Here is a 15,599-nt window from a genome sequence, read left to right as displayed (position 1 = left end):
TGAATGAATATTGGTCCTGCGGAATGCCTTGGCGCGTGCCCTCAGGGAGGCACTAGAGCTAAGTGGTTAAGAGAGTGGGATTTGGAGTCAAACAGAACTGAGTCTGAAATCTTGCTCACTAGCTGGAGGATACTGGGTGAGTATTTCATCTCCATAAACTTTAGTTTCCTTAGTTGTAAAATGGGATTCTTGTGAGGATTAAATGAAATGTTTGTATATTTGGGTAAATGCTAACCTGTTGAAACAAAAAGCCCCCAAAATACAGTGGCTTAAATGGGAGCCATTTCTTTCTCTCCCACCTGAGGGTCTGGTAAGTGGACACTACTCAGCCAGGTCATTCAGGGACCCAGTTTAGGTCCATCTTGTTGTCCCACAATCCCCTGGTGGATCACCATCCACACCAGGGTTGGGGCCAGGAAGGAGAAAAGAGTCAAAGCCTGGAGAAAGTGACTTGTCTCTAAAGGTGGAGAAGCTTGGGAAATTGGACTCATTTTTGTTCACTGTCACATGGGCACATCTAGCTGCAAAGGAATTTGGAAAATGTATTGGCTAACTGGGTGACCATGTGCCCATGAAAAAAGAGAGGATAGAATTTTTTAGAGGCAACTAACAATTTCTCACAGTACACAACACACAATGCTTGAAAATTGGATGCTATGAATTACTCCAGTATCTAGATTGCTGCTTGAAACATATATTCAATGAATATTTTTCAAGTGATAAATATTGGATAAATAAATTGAATTTCCTTCATTTAAAGACATTTTTATGAATGTCTTGAGTTTTTCCAGTGCAACTTTTTCAACTTGCTCTCTTTCACCAAGTGGTAGAGATTGTTCTGAGGAAGGGCTGGGAGAGCAAGTAGCAGCAGCTATTTGGATGATCTCATCTAACTACAGGGCATTTTTGCCCCTCACAGAGGAGGCAGAAGTAGGGGAACCAGTGTCTTCACCACCACGAATTGCTTTCCACTACATAGTAGATGCTGGAGAAACATTTTTGAAAGAATGAATACCATTTTTTAAAAAGAAGACACTTTTTTTTTTTCAGAATGCTATTATGTTTTTAAAGATGAGTTGGTCTAACATGTTTTGACAGTTCTGTGAGTTCTCTTCTGTGTCACATAAATACTGAACTGGGTTTGTAAATTCATCTCTTACACGTTTAGTTTTCTGAATTTGACTGGCCCTTGTCTCTAACTATCTAACCATTCTAGCACACTCCAAAGGAACGAACAAGTTTTCCATGGAAAGAAGACCCTTCCTGAAGCTTTGACCAGTCTGTTTGGCTGGAATCATAGACAGGCAGTTAGCAGGGTCACTAAAGGTTACCCAGCCCGTCTCTGTAGGAATCACAGCTCCAACATGGTTATCAAGGCCAGTTTTAGGTGGAAAATCTTCTAACACAGCTGGTTCCATTTTTCGGTAACTTTGTTAGACAGTTATTCTTAATATTGTGCTGAAATCTTTCTCCCTGTAACATCTACCTATTCTACTCCCAACTGTTTCTACTTGTTGAGTGGTTACAAAGCACAATTTTAATCATTGTTGCTTGGGATGGCTTTTTCTTCAGATGGTGTGTAGAGGCTCAGAGCACCTTGTATTAATAGAGTAATGCCACTTCAAAAGATTAAAAACACACTCATGGTGGGAGTTCAAATGCAATCACACCTGTGAATTGTCCCTGAAGGAACCAGGAGAAGTGCTTGTGAAATGGGGTTTGAAGTGGAATGAGCATATTGGGGTTTTGACCCAATTATCTTAATCTTGGCCCACTAAGATGTCCCTGGTCAATGTCAAGGAGACAAATGGGAGATAATGTGGCTTAAAGGTCAGAAAATTTTATCTTTTTTTGGAGAAATCATGTATTGGGCCTTCTCTCTGCCAAGCACTGGGCTGGGGGCTTAGCAATGACTAAATCGGTGCTCTTGCTCTTGGGTGTGCAGTCCCGAGGGCAACCCCAGGAAGCAAGCACGACAAGACTAGAGCATGAGTCACACCCAGGATCTGGCGGCTAGCAGGGCGTTCTTCTGAGCTTGATGAGGTATATAGGATGGGGAAGGGTAGCCAGGAGACCTTCCCTGAGTCTGGGCAGAGCATGCAGGCTATGGGAGGCCAGCATGTATGGAAGCACAGAAGCAGACCAGAGCAGATCATGTTCAAGGGCAGCAAGTAGTTTGGTATGGTTGGTACAAGGGCATGTGTAGAGGAGGTTGAGAGGTGAAGATGGGAAGGCAGGTGGGGGCTGTGTCATGGAGGATCTTGGATGCCATGCTGGAGAGTTTATAATTTTCTTCCTGGCAATACCAGGTATCAGAGGATTGGAAGCAAAGAACAACTTGATCAGCTCTGGGGGTAGGAAGATTGTGCTGGCAGCTGTGGGAAGTCTGGAGTGGGTTGCGATTGTTGGCAGACCAGCCTGGAGGCTCTGGCATTTCAGGCAAGAAATGCCAAGGACCTGATCTAAGGCTGCCAAGAAGGAGGAGTGGACTGATTTGAGAATTAGGGAGAGAAATTGGTGGGACTCGGATATTGTGGTGATGCAGGAAGAGGGAGAGGAGCATGACCAAAATCCGCTGGAAATCTGAAGGAGCTTCTCCTCTTGTCACTAAAGTGCTTAGAGGCCCTGGTCTAGACATATCTCTCTGAGCCTGGCTTCACCCCAAGCGAGGTGAGCTGGTAAAACCCACCATGCCCAGGACAAGGGCTGCAGTTGGATCAGGTGAGAACAAAGTGCACGTGTCTGGTGAACTTCAAGACTTGGACATCAACCAGGTGTCAGCCTATCTGCCTCCTTGGAAGGATGACTTCGTTGATGGGGCCTAGTGTCCAAGGGCATCCAACTGGGGTCCCCAACACTTCCCAGGGCAGCCTCGGATCTTATCCATGTCACCATCAGCTCTTGATAGGGCAAGGAGGATCCAGTACTCGAATCTGCTTGCGCTCAGTAGGGTTGGTTACAAACCATTTCAGGGCTACTCAGCAAGTCTAATTACACCCTTTTTGTGCATTTGCCTATGGTATGGGTTGAATTGTGTTCAAGTCCTAACCCCCATCCCGTGAGTGTGACCTTATTTAGAAATAAGGTCTTTGAGGTATTAGCTAAGCTGAAGTCATGCTGGAGTAGAGGGGTCCCCAACCCAACCTGACCGGTGTCCTTATAAGAAGGAAACATTTTGGACACAAAAACAGATAGGCGAGAAGGCCAGGTGAACATGGAAGAGAGACTGAAGTTATGCTGCACCAGCCAAAGAATGACAAAGACTGCTGACAACCACCAGAGGCAGGGAGAGAGGCTCGGAAGATTCTTCTCGCAGATGTTGGTCCTGCCGACACCTTGATTTTGAGCTTCTGGCTTCCAGAGGTGTGAGACGGTAAGTTTCTGTTGTTTTAACCAACCTGGTCTGTGGTACTTGGTTATGGCAGCCTTAGGATGCTCTTTTCTAGCATCAATTAAATGTGCAAGTTTGCATAGACTGACTCTCAGCTTTTCTACAAATGAAACCACCATCAAAGCCTTGCATCAGTCAGTGAATTATTAATTCCCAAACTTAACATAAAACAAATGCCTCTGTGAAAAAAGTATTGCAAGAATATTTATTTTGAGTGACTAAACTATACACTTCCTGTTCAGTGTTAAGGAAAATTGGTCTTTATTATTCCAGGGAAATGTCAAGATCACTAAGTATTGTAGCATTTTGACCTGTGTGATGTTGAGCAAACTCTCCACATGTTTCTCATAAAAATATACATCAGCAATGCTGTCAAACTTGAATGTCAAACTTAGTTAAAGATATGAACCTCTTCAAAGTTATTGTGGATATCAAATATTACAATCCAATGCACATCAGCATGTGTTATTTTGTTTTCCTTAGGGGCTGCCTCATGCAGATGGATTTAGCAACTTTGTGGGTGCTATTTGAGGTGATGGGTCTTAGGCCTCGGCTCTATCAAAGGGACCCCAGCCGGCTGCCAGGCTCGGCTTTGGAGAAACTCCCTGTCTACCACTACTTTAAAATGTACATAACCATTTATAAAAACATTAAATATTTTTCCGGGTTCTATATCTTGATCGGCATGTTAGTTACCTGAGTGTACACATATGTAAAAATTTATCAGGCTCAACACTTTTCTGTAGGTAACTTAGTTCAATTTTATATAAACACATATATATATATATATATATATATATATATATATATATATATTCATATCCCATGAAATGTCATCAAAGAGATTTTTAAAGAAGGTTCTTCCTAGTAAGAGGTTGAGAAGGGAGATGTTCTGTTTAAAATCTTAGATTCATAATCTACTGAGTCCTAAGTTTTGGGTCTCACTATTTGGGATCTTTTTGTAGAATCCTGAGAAAGACCAGTGTGTTCTTGGGAAAGGGATAATGACCCGTTTACCTTGGCAGGTGGAGGGACGGGAAGGTTGCAGCGTGGAAAGGAGGTGTCTCAGTGACTGTGTTTCATGAGCATCGGTGTTTGTGGCTGTTGTACTACTTTGTAGTAGAGGTTATTGTTAATTTTCAAAATGGATTTTGTAGATGTTCTGTTGCTTTAAACATCTCCAAAGGCTCAACAGTGTTGAAGAAAGTTAAATTCTGGAGCATGGGCAACTTACTTTTTATCTTAAAGTCCACAAAGTATAGAGCAGAGGCTTTTATGTTTCTGAGTTATTGGTAAATATTTGCATATTTAGTGGTGACCAGAAACCTAATCTCTACCATTTTTGCTTTTACGCAAATCCCAGGTATTATCTTGGTTTAGAAAGAGCATGGTGTAGGGTGTAAGAGTGTGGACCTTGGAGACAAACTTCCTGGGTTCAAATCTCAGCTCCTCCACTGAGGCTGATATGACCCGGAGCAGGAAGCTGTGGATGAGCATGAGGATAATACCTGGTCTCATGGAGTTCTGAGAACTGCACATCTTAGGAAAATCAGTAGCACATAGTAAGCACTCCAAAAATGTAGATACTCTAAGATTTTTCTGCCAGTCAGTTGTAGTAAATAATGTAAAATGCTTCATTTTAGGTTTAGAGATATGATGCACATATTGAGTTTAGTACTTCAAGTATCCATCCACTGACACTAGAAAATATCAAGAAAGAAAACTATTCTTCTGTATTTGTGAAATTCTTTCTATTCCATTCCTAGTCAAACACCTCAATTACTTAGAAATGTTAGAATGCAATAGAATAAGGACAGCATAAAAACTTTTAAGAATTATCAGGCTGGGCATATCAATATTTATTGAAATACTGAAAAAAAATTCCATTGTGTTGAGAAATTCCTGGCAAGAACTGACATGACAATATGTATTTCACTGATACAGGAAGAAAACGTCAACAAGTAACCGACTTCACACTCTAAACATCGCATGGACTCAAATCCAAGGCAGCTGCAGGTCTGCAATACAAATATATGGACATGACAGATTGTCTGTTTACAAACATAGATTACCTATAACAAACCAGGCTAAGCCAAAAACCTTTCAATTTGAGTCTGCTTTTACTAGTAAGTCCTGCAATGAAAAGGCAGTTGTTAAGTAAATGCCTGGTTACCAACCGGTTAACAATTAACCTTAGAGAAGTTTCATTTGCCGACTTTGCAGGGCCCACAGACCCTGGCTGTGGCACATTCTTGCTTATCAGCTCCTGTCCTCGGTGTCACCAGCAGTGTGTACGTTACTTTCCGATTTACCACTCTGTTAGGATACTGCTATTAGACATTTTTTAGGTCTCATATTCAGTGGGGAATGCTGTATATTTAAAATAAGAAAACATGGATTTAAGAATGTTTCCTGCAATGTTAAACACCCTTGAAATAACTTCCACCCCCCAAAACGATCTAGGCATCTCCACCCAAGCTGTCCACCCGTGATGGGGCCTTCCCACCAACTGCTGGCAACACCGGGTCTCTCCACCTGGCTTCTGGCCAACTCGGTTTATATCTGGGGAAGGTGGTGATGCTGCCGTCCTATCCTGCCTTGGATATGACATTCTGTCAGCTGATTTGTACTGTCACTGGAGCCATGAAGATAAACAACAGGTGACCGAGACTCTGCATGAGGAGCCGTCAATGCCCAGCTTAGCCATTGTGTACCCTTCACGTAGACGAGTATTAGAGGTGATTAATAAAAGTAATAAAATAATCCTCTTTGTACGCACAGAAGTAATAACTAATATCTTTGGTATACAACTTACAACGCTTGGAAAGGAGAACCAGGTGAGACTCCACCTTGTTGAATTTACTTGAAAACAGAGGAAGCTACAAGTCACATAATTTACAATAGATATTAAATAAACTACAGTAAGAATTATGAAGATTTACAAACATTTAATCAAGTGAATGATTTTAATTCATTAAGACCCTTCTATGTCCCTGAACTATGTTCCACTAACTTGAAGACATGCTACAGTAAACATATATTTGGTTTCTTCAGTCTTGGCGATATCTTATACAAAGGTGAAACCAAGGAACAATAAATTAGCATCATTTAATTGTCTACACTTGAAACTATGATATACAATATAAATAAACTATTCAAAAGCCAGAAACATTTATGAAAAAATTAAGGGATCAGGAGATACATTTTTTTTTACAGTTTCTACAAGTGATTGTGCCGCCGATAATCTCAAAAAATTAAAGTCTAAATGAGATTCCCGTTTTTGATTTTAGTGTCTCACGACATACAATAATTAAGTACTGTTAAAAATAATTACCAATCAGAAAAATAACATTAAGGAAACTACTGCTTTTGCTATTTTGTATTATCACTGTTCCCCCCTCCCCCACAGGACCTAAAGAATGTAAACACTATGTTTTATTTGACTTTAAAGTATTAATACTTTATTTTAAACAAATGTTAATCCACATCTGCACAGCTACCTTTTAGAATCTTGAAATAAGGCAAGACTTTTATGCCTGTGGCATTACACATTAATAATACTGATATCGTCATTTGGAGAGGTTTGTTTGCAATTGTTTGTCCTCTAATATTTGTTCTACGGCAAACTTTGGTCTATGACTTAGAAAGGTCAGTATCGCCCTCTTTCTTTCCCTTTTGGGGAAGATTTCAATTACGACAGTATCTTTCCAGGCCATATGTAAAAAAGCATCCTTTCCATGCCATGCTTAGGGCATGTTTAGTTGCAATAAGAATGAAACTTGACTCAATCCACCAATCAGTTCATCCTTTCGTTTCCATTTGCATTGCTTAATATGCTTCAATTTTGTTTTGAACTACTTAGAACTGTAACTATGTGACACCTCAGCAAAATGTTTAGTGTTTTATTTATTTTTAAATGAACTACAAACTTTGATGGCTGAAAGACTGAAGTATCCTAACAAGCCTTTCGGCAAAAAAATTTTTATGAAATCCAGCAATGCCAAAGCCACATTTCAGCAACAACAGCAGAAATACGGTCTAAGTTGTTTGAGCAATGGAGCATTTTCTCTAAAAGTTTGTAGACATCTCCTTTAATATTAATTAATGCTTATCTAAGACCAGAAGAGGGATACTGCCTGCATATATTTTTTTAACATTATGAACATGTGATAAAACAAACTTCAGAACATATTTAAAATGGCAAGCTAACATATTAATAGACTGTTTTCTTATTAGCTGTTTGCAGGTCTAAGGTACAAACATTCAAACTTAGGCTTTTCATGATTTGGTGGAGCTACTACTGGGTGTGGCTGAGCACAGGTCCTTGGGACAGATTCCATGATCACAGGGCAGAAGGTGCAGGGTCCTTGAAGGGAAGTGGGAGGGGCTATTGTAGGTGCAGCTGATGCATTCTTGAGAAGTGTTTTCATTTCAGCTTTACCGTGGAGGAGTTCTGTGAGCTCAGATCCCTCGCTGTATAAGTCTAACTAATAACACGGATCAGTTCCTAAATTTCTTCATAGCGGACATCAGTTTAAATATACAAGAATTGTTCTGTCCCTTTTTATTCTGACATGGTGTTGATATCCATCTGTGAGTTCAATCCACTCCACTACAATGTCTTTTATATGGAATCCTTTGGGGATGTAAAGCATTCGATTCACAGTTTGCGATACAAATACCCTGATACATCATTTATTTGCTATTAAGTATTTGATTATTATGCCTTTTTAAATTCAATATCTTTAAACCATGTTTTTAATTAGTGTTGCTTGGAGCAGTGCAGAGTATTTATTTCTTTTCTTCCCCCTCCCTCCCCAATCTCTTTTCTGTTTTGAAAGCAGAGCCCTTAGGGATTGTAATTTAGGCTCTTTTCGCATGCAACATTTCAATGAGGAGGTTATTATAGGGCACATCCCCGTTCAGGTGTTTGTAGTAGAGGTATTCTTCTGCCTGCATGCTGATGGCCCGGATTTCTGGTAGTCGGAGAAGTAGCTGCCCAAATTTCTCTGTTTGCTGCGGATAGTTGCACATTGTGTAGTCCAGCAGGGCGGCATTTACTTGTTCCTGGACACCTTCTACTAGCTGGAAGTTCTCAAGGTTTTTGACATCTGGATTTAAGAAAGAAAAACAAGAAAAGCAACAACATTCCAGTTACTTTTTAATTCCTGTTTCTTCAAGCAGTGTATTCAATGAATGGATGTTATCCTCCTGACATAAAGCATACTTTATATGCTGCTGAATATTCTCTAAGCCCTACTCAGCAAGCTTCCTGGGAAAATGATCACAAAAGCACTTTAGAAGAATGTCTTGTTGAAATTCTGCATATACCTCAAATCAATTAGACACCAATGGATTTTGAGCAAGGTCAACTCTTTTCATATCTTACAAAAGGAAGGGTTTGAGGATACCTAAAGTCGAGGGATCATAATATATTGCCAGCAAATGAGTCCCTAGAGAAAGACCTATCTTAACCCAGTATATTACACAATTCATATAATTCTGTATTAATTTTTCTGACCCAAGGTGAAATCTGTGTCCAGGGTATGATGTAGTTAATTCTAATAAAAAGTGACAGGGTTCTTGTTTCTGTTTGACATTTTCTAAATGATTCTGAAAGCCTCTGACTTGTCTAGCCTATGCTAATGAACCATCTGGTACACTCCAGTGACTGCCAGCTGAATATTTGCTACTGGGAACTCTCTACAATATATATCTTGGTGACTAATGATCGTTATGAAATGAAAGTCTTGTCCTTTAGGCAGAATGTAAGTCAGGAGGCCGGTGCCCTTTAACCTGAATGTGGTTTCTAAATTCTGGTATTTTGCTGTTGTATTGTCTTCTGGTCCTGGGTTGTTCCTAGAGAGTAGAGGAACACACGCAACTCATTCTGCCTATCTGTTGGTGATCACCCACAGTTGTTTTAAGGCATCTGCCCTAGAGGTCTGTATAAATATTGAATAAGAGAGAAACACAGAGTCAAAAAAAAAAAAAAAAAAAAAAAGACAAACTGACATACAAATATACACATACACAATGTGCAAAGGAAAATGGTATGCTGGAATTTCTCTTCTGGAGTTTACTTATGTTAAACACACAACTTTTATACAATGTATATTGTATACAGTAGAGGCCTCTGGAAAAAATATACAGGTATGTCTATATATTTACATAAGCCCATCCTCAGAAAGTAAACAGATGCAGCTCCCCACCTCCTGCTTTATTTTCTACATGGACACAAAAAAGTAAAGAGTAGCTGATTCTGAAGGAAGTCACATAATACTATGACTAAAAGGTTAAATGTACTAACCTCAGTTAGTGGTTACTAAGTATTTTTGCACTGTATATTGTTAAACATATTCCTGGGTGCATCTGCGTCTCCATTTTGGTATCTGCAAATGCTTTACAATAAGGTTGCTTTAATATTTGCTGTTAAAAATGTGTCCTAGATGATTTCAATGTTCACATTTTGCACCTTAACTTTGCCTTAACATGCTTCCTCCTTCCCACCTCCAAGTCTCTGCCCCAAATTAAAAACAGTGAGGAATTAGTATGGAAGTACATGGGTAATATGAGAGCTGGAAACCACATTTATTTTACAGTAAAAAATATTTGATTATTTATTAATGAGATGTACACACAAATGCCACACCCTTAGGAGTTTGGCATCTTCTTAGTGCATGTAAATTGGCAGCCACAACACTATCTACTTGACATTTCATACACATGGCACTTTTAGTTAATAAAGCATTTTCCACATATCTTATTTAGAATATTAAAAAATAGTTTTAATTATTGAAAAATATTTATAATTATGGCTATGGATTTAAAGGTGTCCTTGGTTCAATATTATAACAATAAGGAAATGCTTTTGGGGTACAACAGAAAACCTGTGCTAGTGTTAGCTTTGTGCTGACACTGTATTACATTTTTAAAGGTCTATATTCTGGTTGTGGATATACGTGCTTTATAGAATATCATGGCAGAGGATCAATATGATTTAAAAATAGCTCATCTGTGGAAGATGGACTGTGGTTAACAGTACAAATATGAGATTGTTCTCTCATCAACTATAATGAATGTACAATACTAATACATAGTGCTAATATAAGAGGGAGTGTATGGAAAAAATATACTAAAGTGTACGCCATGGACCATAATTCATGATAACAGTGTGATCATGTTCTTTCATAATCTGTAACAAATGTTCCACAACAATGTAAGATGTTGGTGGAGGAATGATGTATGGGAATTCTGCACGTATGCATGATTGTTTTGTAAGCTTCTCTAATTAAATAAATTAATTAAGAAAAAATAACTCATCTGAATTCTGACAAATTTCTCAGTAAGGCTTCTCTTTACTTGCCATCTACATTAGAGTAGTCAATTTACTTTTCTCTTTTATATAGGATTAGGGAGTTGAAAAAGAAAACAAGCAACATTCATTATTATGGCTTTTTAAAACACAGTTTTCTTTTCTAATTTGAGATGGAATTTTATTTTATGTTACAGCAAAAGATATTCTCACCAGCAACAGAAAGTTAACAATAGTCACAGAGATTAATAGGGAGGATGTAGGAATTTGTACTGTATAAAATGTAAGATAAATGAATAACAGTCTTCTTAGAAAATTCTTCTCGAAACTTTCTTTTCTTGATAAAGGTATTTTTTGAGAACTAGGTTTTCACATTCTGTGATAAATTATGCCACTATGTTTAAAATTGAAAAAAAAATACCAACAAACATAAAACAAAGGCTTGCTCATAAATTCTGGTTTATTTGCTAACCAGTGTTAAAGAATAATCATTTAAAGTCTTCAGATCAGCATCTGCTGAATAATTTCTAGGATTACTGATCCGAACCAGTGCCTTTCTCCCAAAAGTTTGAGAATATAATATAACTTTTCCTTCTGGAAGGAACATATACAAGTTTCCTCTACATAGGTCAAGTATCACACCATTTTTCTCTAAAGCTCGTTGAAGTTGAATTCACAGGACTGAATGTATATTCCCATTTAAGCTATTTCTGTGGCTTTATCATTAAATATAACAAAAGCTGTGCTGCTAATTGCCCCCAAAGGTACTTACTTGCTGAATATCTATTTTGTTTCAATGTCTATACAGGCAATTTGTAATTTGGTGGCAATGATGCTGATAGTTAAGCTATAAAATCAGAAAAAGAGAGGGGTAAAAAAAAGAGGTTTTGACTGAATTACTCCTATTTTCTGCCCAAGTCTTTGCTGGATAATCGCTCCACTGTCTGCTTCGGTGGCTGCTTGCTATTTTTGGCTACATTTTCCTCTCACTGCGTTTCTGCACTGTTTTATTAACTGCCCACTTCCCCATCTAGACTCAAAGCTCCCTGGGCTGAGGACTAAGTCTTAGGCAAGGCATCCCCAGAGAAGACCTCAACAAATGTTTGCTCTATATTCTTGGTTTATCTGTCATCTTGATATAATCGTGAAATGAGCTGTTACATTGATCCTAAGTATCATATAAGCCCATTTCGTTTTCTCTTTCCTTACAAACCAATTTTCAAAAATTTTGATTTATACAGTAGATCTCTCCCTGGAGTAAAATACTTCAAATGTATTAGTATTTTCTAGTCAAATAATCCTCCGGTGAATCTTTTTGTAATGTGAGTAATCAAATCCTAATTCACATGTTTTGCTTGGTACTTTGTAAAAACTCCAGTGCATTAGTTATCATTTCATACCTTCATGCATGCACAACCCACGAATTCATTCACCCGTTCAGTCCATTCATTCGTTCAGCTGTCTTTCAAGCCGGCAGCCCCGGGCCAGGCCCTCTGACAGCTGTGGAAGACACAGGAATCCATGTGCCTGCGTTCTCATTTGGATCTGGAGTTAGGTCCCTGGAATCCTCCGTCTCTCACATGTCTGGGCCTGACAAGCTCTGGGCCTTCCACAACAGCTGAGATGGTTCACAAGGACACACGTGCAATGGAGAAGGTAAGTGCCATAACACAGGTGACACTGCCTCAGGAAGACTTGGATTTTCTCTTTGATGTGGTTCACGTCTATTTACTTTTTGGGAAGATTCAAGACCATTAAATCTTAAGTGTGTTCCCATGGTACTCGTGGAATTAATTTTTGTGCCAATTCATGTCCTTTCATGAAACTTTAAACAAAATACATTTAAATAACAATTTAAAATCATTTCTTTACGTTGTCCCTCTTACAAATCAAGTCTTATTCCACACATTAAGTAATGAACATTAGCTGGCATATTTGGGAGTCTTAACTCATCGACAGCATGAGTCTGTAACACTAGAAATTCTCAAATGAATTGTACTAAATTATATGAGGGAAGCGGATGTAGCTCAAGTGATTGAGCTCCTGCCTACCACACGGGAGGTCCAGGTTTGGTGCCGGTGCCTCCAAAATAGATGAGCAAGTTAGCGAGCTGATGTGACAGGCTGGTGCAGCGAGATGATGCAAGAAGAGACCAATGGAGGAAAAACATAATGAGAGACATAACAAAGCAGGGAGTGAGGTGGCTCAAGAGATTAGGGGCCTCCCTCCCACAGGGGATGTCCCAGGTTCAATTCCAGTGCCTCCTAAAAGAAGAAGACCAGCACACAACAAACAGACACAGCAAATTCAAACAATCAATGGGGTGGGGAGAAATAGATAAATATTTTTAAAAAGTTAAAAATTAAAAAATATATATATATATGAGAAAAGTCATAAAAATCCAAAAAACGATTCTGTGTTCCAGAGTTCTCAGAAATATATGTATTTGAGGTTTGTTCTTTGGTTCCTGTTTGAAAGAGCATTGCACCACATCTGGATTTTAGAAAGAGACCCCTGTTGGAGGGGCAGAAATTGAAATGAGAACCAAATTCCCACTGCTTCTTCAGTGATGCTTTATACTAGATCTCAAAATTCCCTGCATTTGAAATTTATGTAAGCTTCACTTTAATACAATTTTAAAAACACAGGTTAATGAACTTTATCATTATAGATTCTGAGTTAGAAATTGTATGTAAACAGACAGAGGCATGCCCAGTCCTTTCTTCATAGCCTTTAAATTTTGATGACTGGCAAGAGCATTTTGTGTTTCTCCTCTAAGTATCAATGTCTTATCATCTATTCTACTTTATTCACTCAGGGACTAATTACCAACTTTTTCTATGAAACAGCATTACTATAAGCTCACAGTGGGGTGCTCAGATTTTTCCATCCTTATTGGAAAGGAAACCCTTAGGTCTTCTTGAATATATTATAGTGCTGGCTTTTTGGTCACACATCGAATTCAAGCTCCTTCTGAAGATGATCGCTTGGCTTTGCCACGCTGGTACCTGCCCCAGTGGCACAGCCTGTAAAACTTCCCAATCAACATACTCTTTCCAGAGATGGGTCCCTTGCTTAGCGAAGGGTGGGTGGTGAGGGTGGGGGCACTGACACACAAATGTAATGTTTTATCTTTAGCTGAGAAGGTAATCATCTTTGTTAATTTTCCGTAAATGGAAAGAAAAAAAAATTACAACTCCCCTAGCTATTTCAAAGGTATAAAGTGGGAAAAAGAAGTACTCTTTTACATCTAGAGAATATTAGTGTTCCTTGAGGCTTTTGCAGGGATGACATACTAAATTGGTACATGCTTTGTCCTCAGAGAAGGCCCTTTCCTTTGACAGGTCAGAAAAAGAAAAAGAAAGAAATGAATTTTCCTATAAGGAATGAATTTTTAAAGGGCCAAATGTGCATGTTGTATATACGTAATCTTATAAGGACCTTTTGTAGGGTGGAAAGCAACATGCTAGTTCTTTTCACATGAACAAAATTCATTTAATAAATGTGGGCTGTTAAGGCTTGTAAGAACAGGATATTTTTAGTGCAGATGTCTAAAATCAACGCCTATCCTCAGTTTCCAGGAAAACTTGAAAATTCATGCATGCCTGTAGGTCCCTTTATGATAATATTTATATGTGTATGAGTATCTATGCTTATTAACCCGAGGTATTTTTACCAACTAGAACATACAATTCAGTGTCTGCATGTGCAAACTACAAATAAGAAAATGTAACCCTTGGCAAGAACTGTGTGCAAAAATTTGAATGTAGAGTACGTGATTTTTTTTTCTATATGAAGAAATAATAACAAGCCCTTATAACTAACTGATTGGTGCTTTGTGCCTTACAAAGAACTCCAATGCATTATTTCATACCTTCATGTAGGCACAATGTATGAATTCATTCATTCATTCCTTCTGACAGTCCCCGGCTAAGCCCGGTCGGTGCCAGGTGTTGAAGATATCGAATAAAACACATAGTCTCCATGTCTAGTAGCTCATTTGACATGATAGAGATAAGCAGTGGGTGCCTCAGGGGCATACAGGATGGGCACCTAATCCAGGACTCAGGAGACAAGAAGGGTTCCTGGGGGAGGTGACATCTAAGGAGTTTTGAAAGATGACTGAGAGCCAAGTAAACACATGCAGAAAACGGTGTCCTGGCAGATAGTTCTCTCTATACAGAGCCCTGGAGATGGAGGGAACAGGGAAGTCCCTGGAACCCTGATAAGCTGCTTGAACTGCATGGAGGGGAGCAGTGGGGAAAGATGAAAATGTGATAGTCTGGATTTTGCTCTGGAAAAGATTTGACGAAGGAAGGAGATAGCTTTCTGATGTTGGAAGAGTGGAGAAGGGATTGGGGTGGGGGGAGGGAGCAGGGAGAAGAGCTCATGGACAGAGGCCAGGCAGTTCAGGCGACCACTGTGCAGGGGCACGGGGGTGGGTGGACTTAGAAGGCACCAGGATGGCCAAATCAACAGGGCTTGTATGTTTTGCATTAACCGGGAGCAGGAGAGACAGAGCTCCTGGGTGACATTCAGGTGTCTGCCAAGGGAAGAAGTGGTAGCTGTCATGGAATCAAACAGAGGAAGAGCAGATTTGAGGGGAGATCCTTACTGCGGATGCAACAGCCATGTTGCATTTCAGGAGCACATGGGACATTCAATAGAAATGTCCAGAAAATGTCCGGAAATACAGGTTGAGACATCAGCAGAGAGGCCTGGGACTCATCGATGGACAGGAGATGGCTGGCACCCCAGGAGAATGCAGAGAGAAAAAAGAGATGGGGCCTGGGGCTGGGACTCAGGAGAAGGCTGACTTGAGAAGAAGTCTGTCTTGGGAAGGTATAATAGGTGTCATGAAATTACGACTCAGGGAAATGAAGGAGCTTTCCC

General features: G+C 39.4%; 1 protein-coding gene across 3 annotated transcripts in view; it reads right to left on the bottom strand.

Moving 5' to 3' along the window:
- Positions 1-5,232: 5,232 nt before the first annotated feature.
- Positions 5,233-15,599, bottom strand: part of NR5A2 (nuclear receptor subfamily 5 group A member 2) — a 148,173-nt gene continuing 137,806 nt past the window's right edge. For all 3 annotated transcript variants that reach the window (XM_004458088.3, XM_004458089.3, XM_004458090.3), the window contains one exon: positions 5,233-8,502. In XM_004458088.3, the coding sequence (XP_004458145.2) occupies positions 8,255-8,502 (248 nt within the window). In that variant the 3' untranslated portion in view covers positions 5,233-8,254. The remainder of the gene's footprint in view (positions 8,503-15,599) is intronic.

The sequence above is a fragment of the Dasypus novemcinctus genome, chromosome 13, assembly GCF_030445035.2.
Source record: "Dasypus novemcinctus isolate mDasNov1 chromosome 13, mDasNov1.1.hap2, whole genome shotgun sequence".
NCBI classification, from domain to species: Eukaryota; Metazoa; Chordata; class Mammalia; order Cingulata; family Dasypodidae; genus Dasypus; species Dasypus novemcinctus.
The sequence above is the reverse complement of the archived record's forward strand: the minus strand, read 5'-3'. Positions and strand labels throughout refer to the sequence as shown.